The sequence below is a fragment of the Mchenga conophoros genome, linkage group LG4 (genome assembly GCF_057382185.1).
Source record: "Mchenga conophoros isolate Kocher_MC1m ecotype Shallow Benthic linkage group LG4, M_conophoros_male_GT1.1, whole genome shotgun sequence".
In the NCBI taxonomy this organism is placed as follows: domain Eukaryota; kingdom Metazoa; phylum Chordata; class Actinopteri; order Cichliformes; family Cichlidae; genus Mchenga; species Mchenga conophoros.
Genome location: NC_140529.1, coordinates 25,902,402 through 25,923,199, shown reverse-complemented (window position 1 = coordinate 25,923,199; position 20,798 = coordinate 25,902,402). Strand labels below are relative to the sequence as shown.

Sequence of the window (20,798 nt, the reverse complement as noted above, 5' to 3'; positions counted from 1 at the left end):
AATACCCAGAGCAACCAGTGGGTGGCTAGCAAGGCAAGCAGACATGCATTTATGGCAATAGGAGATCAGCTCTGCAGTAATTTGACACCAGTATGGCACTACTTTAGTTTGAAAGCCTTTGCTGATGCATTTTATTGCTTAAGAGCTTACCCATTATATTCAAAAAGTGATTTTAATGATTATGAAGGGGCGTGATTTACTGCCACGGTGATGCACTGTCATGAGCAGCTCTGCATCAGCAGTCTCTACTTTCACAGTGGAGGCAGGTAATGTCACAGTAAGCTGGGCTGGGCTTGCCTGCAAGTCTGGGTGAGGTGCTTTCCAGTTCAGTGCAGCGTGCTAGTGTTAATGTGACAGGACAGCTCTAGGGGGAAGCAGGCAATGCTTGGGTTGCGCTGCTGTCTAGACAACCTCCATTAAAGCAGCTCTGCAGGGACTGGGTCTTTGAATAAGAGCGCAAAAACCAATGGTTCCCCCACTACTTGAAGATGACAGGAATATGTGGAGGATGCATGAATGAGTAAATGTTGGAGGGAAAAAAAGACAGAAGGCGTGATGCTGCTTCAACATGAATGCTTAGTGAACATCTCGAGTGGGATTGTCTTTCAGCAGTCCCTTTCCATTGCATCATGACGGGGGTTTTATCTGACCCCCCCCCCCCCCCCACACACACACACACACACACACACACACACACACACACACACACACACTTACTGGCAAACTTGACAGGTAACATCTGATTGCAGGCCCCCGGTGAAGATTTGGTCAATGATGCAGTTACAGTGGTTTGGATTGTTGGCTTTCTTGCCATTGTCGTCTGTTGACCAGAGAGAGGAGACAATATGAACACACATGACTGCACACTGCCCACCTCTTTAGCACATTTAAAAGCTTCACAGTGCCTCACTCCCACTTCACAGCTCTTTATTCTCTCTAGCCAATCAGGGTAAGCCTTTCCGTTGTGGCTATGACTGAGTCAACCTGTCATTGCACTGCAGCAGGGCCTATTGACATTCCTTACACTACTTGCTTGCTGTCCCGTTGGTACATTGTAAGTCTCCTTCAGTATGTTTCCAGTGAAGTAAGGCACTGTTGTCTGTCGGTAGATTTTAGGTATAATTCGATATGCCAGATCAGAGACAGTAGGTGGCTCTGTCTCCTAACACTCCCCTCAATCTCAGCCGACACTGTTTTTACCTGCGTTTACTCACTTAAGTCGAACTGGAATTTCAAACTAAAGTATTTATGGGCCACAAACTCAATAAATAAATAAACCCATTAAACTAATTGTGTTTAAGGACGACTTACTGATAGTGTCTCCTTTGCAGTGCCTATGCAGTACATCCAATGCTGCAATGAGGAACTCATGGGCATCTTGCTGCTCGTAGCCTGCGAGGTGGCGTGCATGAGTCCACACCAGGTGCAGCAGCCGGAATGGAATGTGGGGCGAACGGTGGCCCGAGTAGAACTGGGAGAAGGGATGAAAGATGGGACAGGTGGGTGAGGGTGAAGAAGAAAGGTGGTTAGCCTATTTTTCCAGGTGTTACTAGGTGTGTTATTTTATCCACTTCATTCCAGTCTCTTTTGGCTCTTTTGTAAGCACTTCATTCAACAGGTCTTGCCAGATATAAATGAATTCTAACAAAAGTTACAAAACAGAACCAGCTCTGATGACAGCAAATCCACAGAGAGGGAAAGTGTAAGACACAACAGAGGCAAGTCAAAGCAGATGGGTGGGGGAAAAACAGGGAGAGTGTGCAGCAAAAATATCCATCTGTTATGTGCTGGAGATCTCTGGCTTGCTGTTGAAATTGGACTGAGAATTCAGGGCAGGTCAGGATGGACAAGCAAGTGACAAGGCAAGGCAGGGTGCAAAAACAGTGCAACGAAGTTCCAACAAGACCTCATTAATGCCAGAGGATCTCACATCTCGACGTGCGGATAATGCGCGCACGTCGCTTTATACTCCTCAGTTTTCTCTGAAGTCTGATTGAGCGGTGAAAGAAAAAAAAAAATGCTGAGCTGACGTCTCTTTTTGAATCTTACAGACTCTTCTCCTTTTCGGCAGTCTGAAGGTGGCTGACAAACGAATTACGCGACAACACGAAGACAAGAATAGGGGAGAGGAAGAGGAGAGAGTCGCTGATCAAAGCAGGCCACACCTCCCCTTTTCAATCCAAAAAAGCTGCCTGAGATCACGCAGGTGCCTACAGAGCCACAAGATGACTTTTGATGAAGATACAGAGGGGAGCTGGATGTAACCTATGAAACAAGGCTTAGGCACAAAAAAAAAAAAAAAAAAAAAAGACTGCTCACGTGCCCGGGACTGTTTAAATGTAAAATCCTGAATTTTATGCCTCAAAGACACTTCATGTGAAATACAACTGAACAGTTCAGCTAACTGAGACAGGACAGACATGTCTGTGTGTGTTGCGGAGGTGGGGGGCTGATGATTCAACTCGTTATATATTATAACACCACTTGCCAACTGTGTGCCCATATACACTGCAAATGAGAGGATGTAAGAAGGAAGTGAGACAGTGTGGGAGCAGAGCAGGCAGTCATTACGTAAGACTCTGGGTTGAGTTTATTAGATGTAAAATGCCTATTTTCTGTTGCATGAAGAATAAACAGTTAAGACTTTTTAAGGGCTACGTAATTTAAATCTGGCTGAGCAGATTCAATAAAGGTGTATAATTACTGCATTGTATGTTGCACTCTACATTCCTTTCAGGCAGCATTTCTTCCCTTGTCTCTGCCTCCCTCTTTGGACTTGACAAAAGAGCACAAGAGTGACTCAGCCTTTTATGGCAGAGAAAACATTCTGTATTGCATGGTTGTTAAAAATCTCTAAAATTATAGCTGTGTACACAAAAAAAAAAGATGATAAAAAACTAAACATTCACAAACCCATTTTCTTTGTGCCATTTACCAAACCTATCTAACAAGTTTGCACATGTCGACTGTGCGTCGTACCTCCTGAAAGAGCTGCGACATCTCACACACCAGACAGGAGTTTGATTGCATCTCGCACTTGTGTCTGTCGGAGAGAAAGAAGTCTCGTAGCAGTGGTGTGTGTGTCAGAGCCTGAACGATGCAGTTCATGAAGCACGTGTTGCCCAGATTTATTAGCCCTCGTAAACCTGCGGAACAAAAAGGGAATAAAAGAAGAGGGAGAACATCAGGGCTTTGAAGGTTAAACACGGCAGTGACTCCAATTCGCACTGGTGACGATGAAGAGATTTTTAAATCATATTTATCTTTGGACTACAGTGAACTTCCTTGTTCAAAAAATAATTCAGTACATAAACTATTTACAAGTCTTTTTCTTTTTTTCAATGCTCTCTCATTTTAAAGTCTAAGCTTTCGCTCAACTTAGCCAGACAGTTATTCCAAACCCAATTCAGCAATGTTTTAGCCGTTAGCTTTGGGTTATCTTCATGCTAAAAGGTGTATTACTTACTATTCATCACTCACTGAGTTGCATTGGGTTTCCCTGGGCCTGTTATTAAGAACTAATTCCATAGTATCATACTGCTACTACCATGCTCTACCATGGAGGTGTGACCAGAAGATGAGCAGTGCTTCATGTTCACTAAGAGCTCTTTCCAGAAAGTAAAATATTTATCTCAGAGTCCTTTAAATGGCATTTGGTAAACTCTGTGAGCTGTCATGTGTCTTTTACTGAGCGATATATCCCTACAAAGGACTTCTGAAGATGACACACATCAAAATTCTATGCTACTGGGAATACGCGTTGCTTTTATGCCTTTAACCTGAGCTGTGGCTCGACAGAATTTTAATCACAGAGCTCTGAAGAGTTAATTGGATGTCACGCTTTTGTACTGGCATGTAGTGTAAATTGTGAAACAAATGCACCTTGTAAGAATATAAAGTCAAGTAAAAGGTTTGAACACTTCTTTTACATTTAATAAATTGAGTTAGATTTGGTTTTTAACACTAGATTGATATATAAAAGGCTGGTTCATGTATTTAAACATAATGAAGTTATGCATAAAAGCCACCAATGCTTTGTGATCCATTTTTGTTTGGCTGAAAAGTTAATATGGTGTTGGGTCAGGTATGCCAGCAACACTGTGTGCAACTTGGATGTGTTCCCAAAGCTTTGAATGAATTCATTTAGAGTGAGAAATGATGGCCAGAAGAACAGGTGAGACACAGCTAGATCTTGGGTCTAATCCAACTGACCAAGGTTTGGTTCTTGATAAGAGTGCTCAGTGAGCGCCTAAACAATTTAGACTGGTCATGGTGGGCACACACACATAAAGACACCAGTTCCACTGCCCAGTCAGGTTGACCAAGCAAATTGTTTGAAGGTATAAAGAGAGTGAAGGCTGGTGGGAGACGGGGCGGGGAAAAAGGGTAAATTACTACATGTACAAAATTAGAGACACAATGGAAACAACAGGAGGGGTAAAAGCATGGCAAGAGATAACTCCAAAAAAGGAACAAAGAGAAAACAAGCTCTGGGTAGAGATAGACACACATTCTGATGTAGTGTGCATATATCTGAGAGGGAACACTGTGTCCTGCCTCTCCCAGTCCACTGCCTGCGGGGCTGCCCAGTCTGGTTGACCTTGAGTATTACACCTAAATGCATGAGTGACTCCAAGCACACTTGCGCGCACACACACGTACACAAACACACAAAGAGCCATGGAGAAAACCCACAGCAATCACAACTACGATGAGAAGAAAAGCTGTGCAGATTAAGACGTGCAGAATAAACAGTGCAATCGATTGCCCACCTATGGTGCAGTTTGTAGTGATTTTCCTCCGCTTTGGATTGTGTCGTAATAACTCTAGCTCCCTCTTGGTCGGCTCCCACGTCGTGTACTTCTCCCCTATGCCTGTGGACAAATGTGACGGGGCAGAGATTACCAGGCTGCTTTAGTTTAAAAAAGAGAAAAGAAAGAAAACTGTATTAATGAAAACAGAATGCTATACCTTGCAATTTCCATGCTTTCCTCTGTTCCTCTTTGGCAATCTGCTCCATGTCTTTGTCATAAATGTAGTCTTGACACACAAAACAATATATTCCACCATATAATAGGTCTATTGCTGTAGGAAGGAAGGAGGGGGAAAGAGAGTGAGTATTAGATTGCAATCAAATTATAAGTATTTTTTTTTTGTACAGTAATAGACATTTGGGGGGGGGGGGGGTTTAAAATGATTACTTTGCTGTCTAAAACCACTGATAAAACCAAGTGTTACCATCTTATTGCTTCCACTAGAAAAATGACAGATGTGAGGCAGGCAGTGATGGAAAAGGTGTATTTGTCTACCACCCCCACTTGTGCTTCCCATTAACACAACCCAACTTCTTCCATTTTCAAACTCCACAGCAACAGTATTTCAGCTCTGTTGCTGTGACAACCTATTTTTAGATTAACCGGACATCTTTCTGTTTTTGGCGCTACTCACAATAAGAAGGTGAGCTAATGCATCATGTAGAAAAACCAACCGGTGTATATGTGCTGCTCAGTGTTTTGCAAGGGCGTGAAATAAGAAAAGACAGTAAAATATATATAGAAACAGGATGCTCCACTGCATACAACAGCACCCGGTTAATGAAGAAAAATTAGAATAATACAAGTGGCAGAGAGAGGAGGAAGACAAGGTCCTGCATAAGGCATGAGAAGCATTTCAGCACTCGTGCTGAAATGAGTAAAGCATAAGAGCAAAACAGTAAGAGGATGAAGAGGTGGGGAAATGAGGTTGATAGAAAAATAAGCAGACAAAGAAGGCATGAGCAAAGTCCTGTGAGTGAGCCTGCTAAGAACGGGAAGTGAAAATGATGGGTACAGAGCACTGAGAAGGGAGCTTGACATCTAGCAGTGGAGCAGACAAGGGAGTTTGGATTAATTTGATTAGAGGTAGAGAGGAACAGAGTGCCAGTGTCAGGGAGGCACCTGTGGAAAGCTCAACGCTAATTAAGACCGCATCCCCGCACACAGGACGGAGTGTGTGTGTCTGTGTGTGTGTGACCAAACTGCTGAAATGGATTAAATCAATTAAAGCCATTAAGATGTGTACAAAACTGTTCTATTGTCTCTGTTGTTCCCACATTTAATTGTGCTCATCAGGGTGATGTCAAAATCTTGCTCTTTAATACCTTTGTCTTATTTAGCATAATTGGTATGTAATGTTGAAGCTACTCTTTTTGGTAGCACAAGATTAGCAAAAGTCTACCATCCCCTTGCTGAAGAAGACTGCCAGTTTAAATGTGACTGGGACTAGGCACTCCCACAGGAACTGTAATGCAATGCAGTCAGCATCTATTTTGCCACTGGTCGTGAGAATAATTTAAATATAACCAACTAGGGTCTTAGAGTGCGTGAGAGTGAGCAACTTACCTAGATTGTGTCTCTTGTTTTTTGCGTGTTCGTGGATGTGTTTCTTTGTAAAACAGCCAAAAAAGACGCAGTAGAGACAAGAGTGGAGTCGGTTCAGGTGGGCGCCACACATGTGACAGATACACGACTTGGCCTGGGGAGAAGGACCCAAGGGATTACGGGGGTTGGGAGAGAACAGGGGACAAAAGGAATTAAGATCAAGGCAGGAAAGGACAAGTCCATAATTTTGAGAAAATCCTCTGAAGCAGGACAGAGCTTCGAGGCCTAGTAAAAGTATAAAGAGCAGAAAAATAAAGTTCTATCTTCAAGTGTCAGACAAACAATTCTGAGGACACAAAGCTTGAATGAACCTGACAGGAGGACAGACTAAAGACTGCTGGGCCTGCTGACAAATCAAACACAGCGACAAATTAATTTCACAGTGAATCTTTCTGTATTAAACATGTGCAAGCCATAAAGGGTGTTGATGCTTGACAGGCACACCAGAGGATGCAAACAATGTGCAGGTAACTCACTAACAGCAATAGGTGTGTTGCCAGTGATTTCATTCATAACATGGCATAACTGGCAAACATGCAAAAAACTCTTCCTTAAAGGAATCAATGTAGAATAATAAGCAGCAACTATAAAGCTAAAATGCTAAAGAGCATGAGTGACACAGAGGATAAAGGACCTGTTCTATGAACACAATGTGTAGAACTATAGTCCTGAATAATGTGATCAGCAATAGAGTAGGACAGAACTGCTTGACATGCAGGTCAAGCATTTAAAAAGGGTGAAAGGTCAACATGAAACTACTATAAATAAATATTAGGGGTGCAACGATATTCGTATTGATATTGAACCATTCGATACAGTGCTTTCGGTTCGGTACGCATATGTATCGAACAATACAAAATTTGTAATTTATTTTATCAACTTTCCTTCTGACGATGCTGTCTGTGTTGAGAGCTCAGTGAATCTGCGTTCGACTACTCCGCCTAGGCTCGACAGTGCAGCCTAGGCGGAGTAGTCGAATGCAGATCCACTGAGCGCTCAACACAGACAGCATCGTCAGAAGGAAGAGCGCAGGGCAAGCTAGCGAGACAGAAGTTAAGCTCTCCTTGCAACATGGACCTCCCCCACCCTCATTCAGATCTGGCGTTTGGAATTATTTTGGTTTTCATGTGACGTATGACCCTGAAGGTAAGTGAGTCATGGACTAAAGTAAAACAGTATGTTGGATGTGCCACGCAATGCTCAATTACATGGGTGGGAGCTAGTGTGTTAGCGCAGTTAGCTCGTTAACGTGTTGGCCATCTAGCCCCATGCACGGGGCAATCGGCGGTAGCTCATTAACGGAGATTTGCCGTGTTGTGGCGTTAATGTCATTTCAACGAGATTAACCTGAAAGCACTAGTGGGAACACAACGAATATGACTGCACATTTACGCCGACATCATCCTAGTGCAAAGACAAGTGGAAACAGAAAAAAAACAAGCAAGCATGCTATTAACTTTAGCCGAGTCATTTAGACAGCTGTTAGCACATGATTCTCCTTATGGGGACCTGATATGTTTAATATGCTGCTGAGAATATAGCCCAGAAGAAGCGGATAGTATAGCTTTTATTTTGGAAAGAGACATTTCTCTGTAATAAACTCTTTTCCAAAGATGAGTGATTCCTCAATCAGATACAGGGCTCGCAAAATCGCTAGCCCGACGTCCCGGGGCTAGCGATTTTTCCAGTCGGGCTACCAAAATCTATCTCTGCCCTGCCCGTCGGGCTATTGTAGGAAGGAAAAATATATGTCAATGCTTTTGCATTCTTTCAGAAATGTAGCTGGGTAATTATGTAATTGGCATCGGTGAGCCACTGTCAATATGTGACATATTGAAATCGCGTTTGAATTTGCGCTTGCTTTTTTGCTTTCACTTTGCAATCGTGCGAACTGTGTATAGAGAGCTACAGCACTGATTGGTGAGTGATGATAATTTGCGCACCAATTCCTCTGACATCGTCTTATTAATCGTTAGCTTACTATGCAAACATGACAAGTGAAATCTCCCGCAGCTTAAACATGTGAGAGGTTGATCGCGCAGAGAATCGCTGAGCTTATGTGAGTGCGTGTGTAAAAGCAGCAGGATATATATTTGACTACGATGACCTGGATGACTGAGAACCTTCACAGACAGATATATATTTTAGTTCTGCTGAGCCAAATAAGACAGGTCAGGGTGAAGACGTGACAGCCAAAGAAAAGCTTACCACAAAACGGAGAAGTTATGACAAATCAGACTATAAGGCAAAAAGAAAGTGCAGCTTTATGGTTTCATGGACAAAATAATTTCTGTGGCTGCAATATGACGAGCTAAATAACCAGGGCTGCACATAAGTGGTCCGCAGGTGCGCATTCGCTGTCAAAATAAAAAACACGCACAAGGGTTAGGGTTAAATTTAAAAACTGTACTTTTGAGTTAAAATATATATTTATAATTTTAATAAATGACAAATTAAAAAGGCATGAACATTTTTTTGTATCGAAAAAATATCGAACCGTGACACCAAAGTATCGAACCGAACCGAACCGTGAATTTTGTGTATCGTTGCACCCCTAATAAATATATAAATGCAGTATTAATGATCTAATTAAAATCAGAGCTTTGTCTGATCTTTGTTTGTTTATTTAGGAATCTAAAGGACACTACAGCAGAAAGTTGTCAGCATGCCTTTTTGAAAGGGAGAAATTGAATAAGGAAAGGGAGGAGAAAGAAAGCAATCTAATCAAAGCCTTTCAGGGTGCAGACCTGATGCAATGAGTCACCCACTTAGAGGGGAGATAGCACAAAAAGAGCTGTGAAGTAGGTGAAGATACCGAAAATAAAAGGAAAAAGTACTGACCAGACAGCTTTCGGTTTTACACTTTTAGGCACAGTGTGTGAAACTAACCTCACCCTCTACTTTATAACTAATGCTACTGCATATAAACTCAGCGGTCCCGCGTTATGTTGTCTGCCTATTGTTAACTTTGAATTGGGATTCAAAAGCATAACCTGAGACACTCTGAAAAACATAAACCATCATTGTGCCATAGAAATAAAAAAGAATTTAAAAAGAGGTCCAGTCAGTTTTGCCTTCTTCTTCCTGGACAAACCACATATTAGAACAGTGAACAATGAAATGGTATTATTACACAATTATCAAAGATACCACTAATAATGCAATCCCTAAAATAACTAACTACAATTGTAAATATGTTCTGTAGTGAAACTTTGTTCCCATGACAAAGAACTGGGCAAAGAAGTGGGACGTTGAATTGGGCTCCTACGGGCACATTAGTTTCAGGTCTGTGTACAGGTTTTGTGTTTCAGGAAATTAACATTATAGCTGCAAGTAACAACGCCGTTCAGCAAGGCACAGTTGCTAAAATCTCATCTCGCCGCTTGGTATGGCTATGCATTTTGTTTCCAGTGGCCCCTAAAGGTGAAATGCAACATTTTTATGCTTCCTTAAAAATTAACTTTCTGTCATGTGATATTTGGACAGAAAGTATATTTAGACCTCACTTCCTGAGACAAATACCGTATTTCCCCGGACTACAAAGCGCACCTGAATATTAGCCGCACAAGCTAAAATCAGGGGAAAATCCTGTTTTGTACATACATTAGCTGCACCTGACCAAAAGCCGCAGGTGTTTCAATGTTGACTTATGTAAGAGAATATGCACAAAGGGAATTGTCAGGAAAGAGATGGCTGTTTGGAGACATCACTTTTATTAATATTTTGAAAAACAAGTTATGGGTACATATTTGCATAACTTTTTAGGTATATGTGCACGTAGCGGTAATTACAAGTACGAAACATGTACTGTGCTTCATAAATGAGTAACAAATGTAGTACATAACAATAACCTACAGCACACCAGAAAAATAGATTCGGACTACCTTTTAGGCTCAGGTGCAGTGACACGGCTTTAACAAGAAGAAAAGTCAGTCATTCACCACCATCTTTCTCTTCCTGCGCACTAAAACCACCAAAGTCCTCTCCTCCAGTGTCTGATACGAACAGGCTCAGGATGGCTACGTCATCCACTCTCAGCTTCTTTCATTCGTTGTCACTTTCAAAACCAAACAAATCCTCGTTGTCAGTGTCAGAGTCGAACACCCTCTGAAGGGCCGTGGCGGTGTCTTCCTCTCCATAATGCAGCAGTCCAGCCCTTTGAAATCCGTTGGTGATCATGGATGTTTTCACACTTTTCCAAGCTGTCAGGTTCCACCGGTGGAGTTGAGCATAACTTGCTTTTCGCAAGTTTATTGCCGCTCGTCATCCACGACTCCCGCTGAACGCGTAGCGTTAATTTGAAGTTTGTTTTTCGCGCTACTTGTACAGCACTATGTTGCCTGGCGGATGGACACGTGACCAACATACCACTCTTGAACCCCGATACTGTGTGTCTGATCACATGCCCTCCTGCCAGTCAACGTAGTGCCGTACAACAGCGGAACAAACAAAATAAATCCTCTTACGATATCACAAAAATCTTGGACAATCCATAGAAAAGCCGCACCTGACTAAAAGCCGCAGGGTTCAAAGCTTGTGCAAAAAGTAGCGGCTTATAGCCCGACAATTACGGTACTTAAAAAAAATCCTTACAACTCCTGCAAATGGTGATTTGAAGCTCATCTGCACCATTGTTCGAAACAACTGGAGAAAACAAAAAAATTCGCAATCACCAATATGGTGAAAACACCTCAAGCTGAATTAGCCACAAGCCCACAAATTCAGCAAGTCACTTTCAAAAGCCAAACGCCCCTAGAGACAGTCTGCTCCATTTACATTATATATTTCCTTTAGGCATTATTATTAGATGCAGCATACATTTTCAGTACAATAAACTTTCCTTTTTGCTTATTGTTAGCTTATAGTTAATGGTAGATCAGGTGCCTCTGAACCAGTAGTTATGCTGCTACAGTCTCAGATAAAGCATCTTCTCTAGCACATCCAAAGGTTTTTCAGTGGGGCTGAGGTCTGTATTCTAATGGCTAACCCATGTGTCAAAATGACTCATGCTATGTGGACCCCTCTTTCACAGGCTGAGCCCGATGAATCTTAGCATTGTCATCACAAAATAAGCTTAGGGAAGAAAAAAATTTAAATGATGGAAAAACCTGGTTATTCAATATATTCAGGTAATCAGCTGACCTATTTTCTTGTTGAACCTAGTCCTCCATTCTAATGAAAGGCTCTTTCTTACTTTAAAGTATACCTGGGAATGGGGAAAAAATAATCCTGATGATACAATGATGGTTTATTCACTGTAGCATTATCAAATGTGTAACGTGTCTTTTTCTTTTTTTTTATTGTTTAAATGGCAAATGAATTACCTGAGTCACTTTCTTCTCCTTCTCCAACACTGATTAGTTACCTTCTATTCACCTTAATCTGGCTTAATGAATACCACCATGACTAGTTATAAAGTAGTGATGGATTGGTCAATTTAAAGAAAAAAAAATCAGTTTGGACTACATACACAATAATTTATATAAAAAATATTGATATTGGGTGGCAGTGTAATGATTCTCCCACCTATAGCACATATCCAGATTTAATACTTGATACCCTCTATTTCTATCATTTCTCTTGTCAGCTACTTGCAACAGAATTTTAACAACAGAAGTTAACACAACTATTTCATATGTTAACAATAACAGAAATGCCGCTGTTAACTGTACTTGAGGCATTATGTTTTTTTAGAAGGAAAAAAAACATTTGGACTGAGACCTGAATCCCCGCAGAGATGATTTATCAGTGGGAGTGGGCAGAAATGGTCACAAATTGTGTAGGAGCCAGTGGTTGCAGGATAAAAATACCATTCCTGTGCAAAATTCTGTCAGAAGAGAAAAGAATTCAAAATTCACTTATCTGATTTGCAACAAAATATGCTAGTCAGGATGTGATCAATGCGGACAGTACCATGCAATGACACAGAGGTAGCCAGCAGAACTCCCAGTGCGGTCTATGTTTTGGATAAGCATTAGTAGGCATGGGCTAGATTGTGATGACATTGCAGTGTAGGGCTGCCACAAACGATTATTTTGATAGTCGACTAGTCACCGATTATTTATGCGATTAGTCGACTAATCAGATCATCATCCACTGGACATAAAACTACAGCTTATTGCACCAGCAGCATCTGCTCTTATATAACTATCATTAGCTTACAGCTTTAAGCTTTTAAGGTGCTAACTAAAAATAAAGACAAGATGATAGTTTATTCAATTTTAATGAAATTTGCAGATTGTTTCGGTAAAGTTTAATAAACTCCTTGCTATCTAAAATATAACAGGACACCGGAGGATATTCTCCAGCATCTCACACTTCTGATAATCAGCTGTCTGCTTCAGCTGTGTAAAAACTATAACTTTAATCTCAGCCAAACCGATTTACTCAGGAACAAATAAAATACTAAAAAAAGCCAAACAATAACATTTTTAATTTATCTAAGTGACTCATATATATTTAACCTGAGTCGCGAAAGACGGCGGTGGGTTTGAAAACAATTTGCTGGGAGTCTGGTGTTCTCACGGCGCTAGTGACCTAGCCCCCGGCTAGCTATCGAGCTAGTGGGTAACAGACGTCTCCGAAAACGTCGGAGCGCTTTTGAAAATATGTGGTGTCCTGATAAACTGAGCAGATATTTGAGGTTTACACAGCTACATTCTCGCCTGAAAATATGTTAAACGTTTATTTTGTGACCCAGAAAGAATAATAAGAGTAATATTAAAACTAACTAGCTACCGCCATTGTTGGAAACTAAGCTGGGCCGCGCTATGAATTCTGGGACACAGCTGCTTCTTCTTCTTCGGGGTTTAACGGCAGCTGGCATCCTTGTACATGCTGTGCTGCCATCTTCTGTTTCAGTCCGTTATTACACTCTTAAATCCTGCTATTATTCCTGCGTCTTTTGCGATCTTACAAAGCTTCAAACGACACGTCGACTATTAAATCAGTCGTCGACGATTTTGATAGTCGACGTAATCGTGACTAGTCGACAAATCGTGGCAGCCCTATTGCAGTGGAGGGGATATTCACGGTTGCAGGCACTAAGCTCTGTTTTTATTCAAATTGGTCTGTGAGGCAGCCAGCTTTGAATGGGCAGAAGGGGCAGCACCAAAGAAAAGCTCTATGAGCTTGGTGAGTGAATAAGGAAATGAACTAATTACGTCACTTAAAACTAACATCTACAACAAACTCTAAATCTTTAAGGTCGCATGTAAAACATATAAAAGGTAAAATGGGAGACAGTAGTAGTAGAACAGATAGAGTGAAGAAGCAGTTCCGTTTTTAGAGTATAAATTAAGCCCTAAATACACCAGTAAGAAAAGCTACTCACTGTACTTAATATTAATAACATGTTTTTAACTGCCTGTCCAAACTCATCCCACCAGCAGTGATGTTAATCCCCATTTCTCCACTGCACCATAGCACCAAAAACAAGAAACCCTGCTAATGCCACGCCTTACCCTACTCCTCACCCTCCCCTACCTCAATACATCTGTATTGGGCAGAAAATCTATCCCTGTTCTCTGCCTCTTACAATAGTTCACAGGCTGTCTACTCCTCAGTGTCAGCAGTCCTGCATCTCTGTCTGCACCTGGAGCTTTTAATGTTCTATTAGATCAGCTATTGATCAGCCGCTGGCTCAGATGACTGGAACAAGTGTCGGGCAGGTAGCAAGCTCATGTTCGTGCTGCGCTAGGCTGCATCTCCCACCTGGGATGCACGCTCTTTGAGGGCGGTTAGGCTGTGCTCTGAGTGAAGGGAAATGATGCGCAAAGTTGCTGATTCATAGAAGAGCAGATTTAGAAAACCACCGATTTAAACAACTATACCTCCAATCTATTATTAGCATGGGCAAAAGAGGGCATAATGCTTTGTGGAGTCCACCGATGCTGTGTGGGGCTACTAGCAAAAAATGACTATGATGGAATAAATATGAATCCTCCAGTGCTCTAGATCTAACTTCACAAAAGTGCCATCAATACGTCACACTTACTCCAAGCATTAAGGGTAATGCATTCAGTTATTCAAACGTAGCCAGTAATGTGATGAGCTGTAACTGAGGAGGAGAGAGAATGATGACAACAATTATGATGTGGACAAAGGTCTGGCTCAACGGAGAACCTTCTTGCTGCTGTAAAGAGAGGAGCAAGGAGGGGAGGGGCAACAAAGTCAATACAGACTAGAGAGCAAAGCTATATGAGAACAGTGACTCACCATGCTGCCTAGCACTCATAAGCCCATGCATGCTTTTCAACACACACACATACATTAACCGTAACTGACATTAAAAGTGCATACTATAAATACGCCTGAAAACACACACAGCAAACACAGACATTGTTAGACATTTGCTGTGATACTTGGACACAAGTGTGCACATATACCGAGTCTTCTTTGACTCCATATTTAACAGGAGCAAGTCAACAAGAGACTATGGAAGGAAACTGATGGTGATGCTCCAGAACCGCACTGCTTCTGACTGACCTCATGGGGCTGTTGCCTGACACTGTCTTGGCAGAATGATGCTGTAACCCCCCACCCCCACTATTTTCACATAACAATGCCTGGCCCACAACATGCACTTTCAGTAAGCTGCCCTAGAGATACACAACATGAATCTGTACGGTTTCACGTCAGCTCATTGCATGGCCTGTTGAAAGTGATATGAATGCTGTGTAGTCTTGGCTTGAGAATGTATTCCCACCTCATACATATGAATTTTAACTTGTAGGAGACATAAGGGATTGTTAGAGTGTGTAGTTTAGCCTCATACTGTCACATATAGTGGTATAACGACACAAAGCTAAACCCTAAGCCCTTAGTGTACAGAGTCTACTTTTCCCAGGAAAATGAAAAAAAAAGACACACACACACACACACACACACACACACACACACACACACACACACACACACACACACACACACACACACACACACCTGAATAAACAGTGTATGAAGGAGAACTCCATACTGGGGATTTGTGCAGATTTTTTAGGCCTGCTGAACACGTGATAATCTACATAATGAATATGTGAAAGTAATTAAGATCACTGAATAAGGGAGTGACAGTCTGCATTCTCTATTCTTTTACTCTTTTATTTAAGACATTAAGTGATGTGGGAGAAAACAGGAAGCAGAATGCAGCAGTGAAAGATGAAATATGGTATTTAATTAGTAATACTGTATTTAGAGATCGTCTTCTGGAATATGCATATACTTGGAAACCAGCCATACTCCCTTTAAAGGTCATTGTGAATCAATGCAAAAAGCTCCATCACACAAGAGCACAAAGCCAACTTTAATTCAATTCACCTCTTAAAAACAATAATAATTTATGAACAAGTTTGTTAAGCTGCAGAGATGTTTAACTGTCCAAGCTAACAAATTGCTATATGGTTATTGCAGCTATCAGATGCCCAAAGCCTGCTCTACCAAAATAAGACAACTATTTATTTAATCAGAAATTGATGAGCAGCTTGTTTTGAATGGCACCCTTGGACTAATCATCAAATTGCGTGTTTTTCCCTTCAGCACCAATATGCCATAACCATCACTTGCGAGAAAATCTATAAGCACCACTGAACAGAGCCACAATGGAGCTATTGCAATATAGCTTCCTTAAAAGTGATATTACAGAACAGACCCAAGTAATTGTCATCCAAGTGTCTGATGCTATTGTCTTTCTCACAAGGAGAGAGAATGTTTTGTAGACATAATGTCAATCCCAAGAAAAGCTGTCACTTCAGTGAAAGGTTTTAACTATAGGGAATGACCAAGTGTCTACAAAAAAGAGATTGATTGCCTCTTGGTTCTGGTCAGCCGCTGGAGAGTGACTGACAGCTCATTAGCCAGATGGTGGTACTAAGGGAGGGCTGGACAGCAGCCTCATTGGCTGGCTCATGCCACGAACAGCATGCTTTGTGGCAGTGATGCCTTTCCAAAGCCTGCTGGACAGTCAAATGAGAAGTGTAGTTGAAGGGAGGACAATGAAAAGAAACAGTCTGTGGGAGAGGAAGAGGGAATCAGTCAAAGGGGAATGAGACCAATGAAATTGCAAACTCATGCTCTTTTTCCACTTACACAGACTCCCATATCTGAATATTCGGGTGTAAGGATCAATGAGGCCATTGCAAAAGATAATACCACAACACAAAAGCTTTTGTTTTGTAAACACCTATTTTTTTTTTTAATGTTCCTCTCCATTGTTTATCTAAGAGCAAACTTTCATGCAAAATCCTACCCATATGCTTAACCAACACTTTACATATGTGGCTATTATTTGTAAATTTTGTACCTACTTACTTAAAATTGCTTCCAAGTGGAAGATTGTTAACATTTGTCCTTTGGTATGTCTTACCAGAAATGAAAAAACCCAGAATAGTATAAAATGCACCTAGGGGTACAGTACAAAGAAGTTCACAGAGTATGTTACAGTTCCCTCAGGACACAGAGTATTTATGAGGCAAGACTTTCTATGACTAAAAAACTGGGAGGCAAACAGCATGTGAAAGGGGCACCACAAGGTGACACACCAGGTCCATGATTACTCTGGGAGGGGTTTACAGACCATTTGTTTAGTCTGACTCACTGAGCCATAGCCATGGTGCTTGACAGACCGAAACCCACATAAGAAGAAACCAAGGAGTGACAGAGAGCATACAGACATGGAAAAAACAGGCCTGGACAGGGGCCCAGGAACCAAAATCTGACATCACCAAAGCCACAGAGTGTTGCCTGCAAGCCAATCGGATGAGAGGAAAAAAAATAAATAAATAACTAACAGAAAAATAGACCATTTGATTATGCATTTCCCAGGATCCACAAAATCAAATTAATTCAGATAAAGATATAATTCGAAAAATAATAATTCAACCCATGTTTTATTTAATTCCAATAAATACTCAGCATAAGCCTTGAGTAACCCAACCATTTCTTTGTTCCATTTCCAAGTAGCCAGATTTTCTTCTAATTTTTAAAGTAGTTTTGAAAAACAGTTCTTCCCAAGGTTTTTCAGTCCTTATATCTGACCAGACCAAGAAATGTGATATATTTTTTTTGTGCGTTTGATTGTTAAACCACTTCATAATGACCTATGTATCAATCAAGTATAAAAAGGCACCCGACTCAAGGGATAAATCAGTGCTCTAACTACACATAACAATACAACCCTTTAAATTGTGTAAAATAGCATTTTTACACCAACAAGATGATTCCCAAAAGAAAACTTGGAAGATTTGGCATATATTGTCATGGTGTGCAATGTGTCCTTAAAAATTTAAGACGTGACAACTGAAGCTTGAAAAAAACGAAGTGACAGACTTAAAAACTATCCAGGGAAGATGGATAGTATTAAAAGCCATGCCCTTAACAAACGGGGGGGATCCCACAAAGACCTCACACCGGACCTGAGAGATGTATGTGGCCCTTATTTTGATCCATCTACTGTTCACTGAAGCCTCATCAGAAATGGTCTCAGTGGAAGAGTGACTGTCAGAAGCCATTCTTAAGGAAGGGAAACTGGAAGAAAAAGCTGGGGTATGCCAAACTACAAAAGAAATCGATTTTTGGTTCAGGCTGTGTGGAAAAACAGCGATGACACAAAATATTGTCCTTCAACCTATTGAGAATTGTACAAATTCTATTTTTGCTTTATATACACTATATTTCCAGGCATGTATGTAGATGTTTAAAAAAAATAGCTGGACCTAAAGAAATGAGTAGCTGCTGAAGATTTCTGTACAGTACTGCACACCAATAAAGTTAAATAAAATATGAATAATCAAAAGAGTATTTGAAACAAACTTAATAGGCTAGACTTTAGAAGAACCATGGCTTAGCAAGGTTTACAAATAAAATAAAGTCAAGGTAAAGCAGGCAGCAGCGGCGTGGGCGCAGAAGAGGAAAAAAGCGTGATAAGAAGAGACTGTAGGAATAGATCCTGGCGCTAGAAACGTATGCTGATGAGTCAAGGAGCAGGCCTGTGATGCGATGGAGGCAGATCTGACAAAGAGATCTCCTCATAGCACAGAAATCAGGCGCTCTCTGGGATGGGCCGTGCCTCGGTGATTTTGTGCATGTGTGCATGCCAACTGAAAGAAGAGGAGGGAGAGACAGGCGTCGTAATTGTGTCAAGCCTTGAAAATATATCCGTTTTCTGAAATTTCCAGCAGCATCTAGCAAATGATTTATTTCTCATCTTCTCTCATCAAAAGCAGAAAAGCACAAAGGGGGGTTTGCACTTATGGGAAAGGTAGAGGAAGGCTGGGGGGCAGGGGGTGTGGTTTCTCAGATCATATATGATTTATCAAAACTAGAAAATACAAGTTCACTACTGTCAGCTCTCTAATCATTACTCTTTAATCTAAGTAACAGCACAATCTTCAAAGTAGTTATGGTTGCAAAAATTCTGCCAACCCCACCCCACTCTGCTTTCATCCTACCCCGTTTCCACTCAACCTAGGGTAATATCTCTTGTTTAACTGTATTGCACAGACCCTCACTGTGGAGTAGTCCAGTAAATGAAATAAGAGTTCATCGTCCTGGATTAAGCAATGTCAAGATAAATAAGTATGAATAGAGGCATTACCACTCACAACCATGGCCATTCACAAACTATAAATTTTGAATACAACTGAAATAGATTAGCCTCAATCAAATGACACAAAAGCTGCTCTGACACCGTTCTGTCAAAGTCCACTTAAATGGAAATCTGGCAATTAAGAGAAATAAAATGTCAGGAAACAGCACAGAAAAGGTCCCACACGACATACCCATTTTAATCACACACAGAATTTAAAGCACACTAGCTTAGCATATCAAAAACAGAAGGGATTTGAAAGACAGAAGGGAAAGCAAACCAAAACAATGGTCTTTCCTTTCCAATCCTTTCGCTACCCAGTATGGCTAAAGAAGATCTTTCCACTAACCAGCATCTAGGTTCTTGTTCAAGGCTAAATACAATGAACCACAGACTTATTCATCTGGAATAAATCCACCCCGAAGACAAACAACACTGCATACTTGTTTATTCTTGCCATTTCATTTCACGGGGCATCTTCAAAACGCCCCTTTATTTGTATTTAATTGTTTTCTCAATGGACCGTTTGTGTCCCAATTACGAAATGATTTAGAGGCCATTTGTGATTGTGCAGAGAAGACGGTTGCTACATTTTTAGAACAAAATGACACCAGGCTTCAGGCGTGACAGAGTCTACAAAAAATAACAACATTAAACGTGGAGTTTATGGTTAATATTTCAACTGTGTGTCAGTAGCAGATTGCAGAACATTACACAGCAGATAAGAGTACTTGTCATTCCAGCTGAATGGGGAATTTGCTCTAGAACCATAATGCAAAAAATAAATAATCCTAAGGTCCTCAAAATGAAACACACAGAATCCCAGGCCACACTGGGTCACCACATCTCTCCTGCAGTGTCCTATTCCTGATGTTCAATCTACCGGGTTTTACCAGTGAAGGGTTGTACATTCAGAACAGGCGACAGCGTAAATGCATCACCTGGGAATTGATATTGGCTTAAGGTAGGAAGAGTGACAGCTTACAGGAAGGCTGCTGAGGACAGTCCCTTCTAAAAGAAGATGGGAAAAATGCAATACAAGATTACAAGATTATAAGGCACTTCTAAAACCAAAACCACACTCTCATCTTTCTAGAAGGTGCCTCTTAATTTACAGGGCTTCCCACCAGTGTAAGATGAATATGCAAAAGGAACTGCACAGATAAGCTTTTATCTAGTCAATGAATATGACATTCACAACATCCATCAGTGTCAGTGTCATCTAATCAAACCATTTTGATGCAATAAGTATTCAACATAAAGTCATACTGGTATCTAATGATCTTAAGAACAAACACAAAGTGGTCTCAACTTTACTTTTGTACCAATGAACCAGCACAGTAGTGCTCTGCATGTTACATTCGTTAGAAGCTAAACAGGCTCAGTGACAAGTTGTAAGGCACAAATATATCAACTAAGTAAAATGCAGAAACTTTAACTTCTCTTTTCTACCTGCTTTCAGCCGTATGTAAACATACTATTTCAATATAATAAATAGTCATATGCTCGATGAAGGAAATATAACAAGGTATAGCAAGCAAGAAACATGGAAAAAGCCTGCATGACTCTAAGGCTACAGGCGTATTGTGATAATTTGACATGATAGAGAATCTAGGGGGATACATTATAATGAAAAACTGAACTGATAAAGCACATGGAAATGTGGAGCACAGAGCATGAATTAAAATGCAATCCAGTCTGGAACTGAAAATGTTAAACTGTACAGAAACCTGCTTGTCACTACTTTCAATGCAAAACCGTCATCTATCCTTGAGCACTTAACATCTAGCAGGATT

The 20,798-nt window shown here is 40.9% G+C and overlaps 1 protein-coding gene across 1 annotated transcript in view; it reads right to left on the bottom strand.

Moving 5' to 3' along the window:
- The window catches only part of LOC146576189 (ubiquitin carboxyl-terminal hydrolase 22-like), a 29,493-nt gene that overhangs the window by 6,339 nt on the left and 2,356 nt on the right, over window positions 1-20,798 (bottom strand). The window contains exons 2-7 of the mRNA XM_085271269.1: window positions 6,381-6,513; window positions 4,972-5,085; window positions 4,773-4,874; window positions 2,980-3,146; window positions 1,312-1,471; window positions 718-820 (exon numbers count right to left, since the gene is read on the bottom strand). Coding sequence (XP_085127395.1) covers window positions 718-820; window positions 1,312-1,471; window positions 2,980-3,146; window positions 4,773-4,874; window positions 4,972-5,085; window positions 6,381-6,513 — 779 coding nt within the window. The remainder of the gene's footprint in view (window positions 1-717; window positions 821-1,311; window positions 1,472-2,979; window positions 3,147-4,772; window positions 4,875-4,971; window positions 5,086-6,380; window positions 6,514-20,798) is intronic.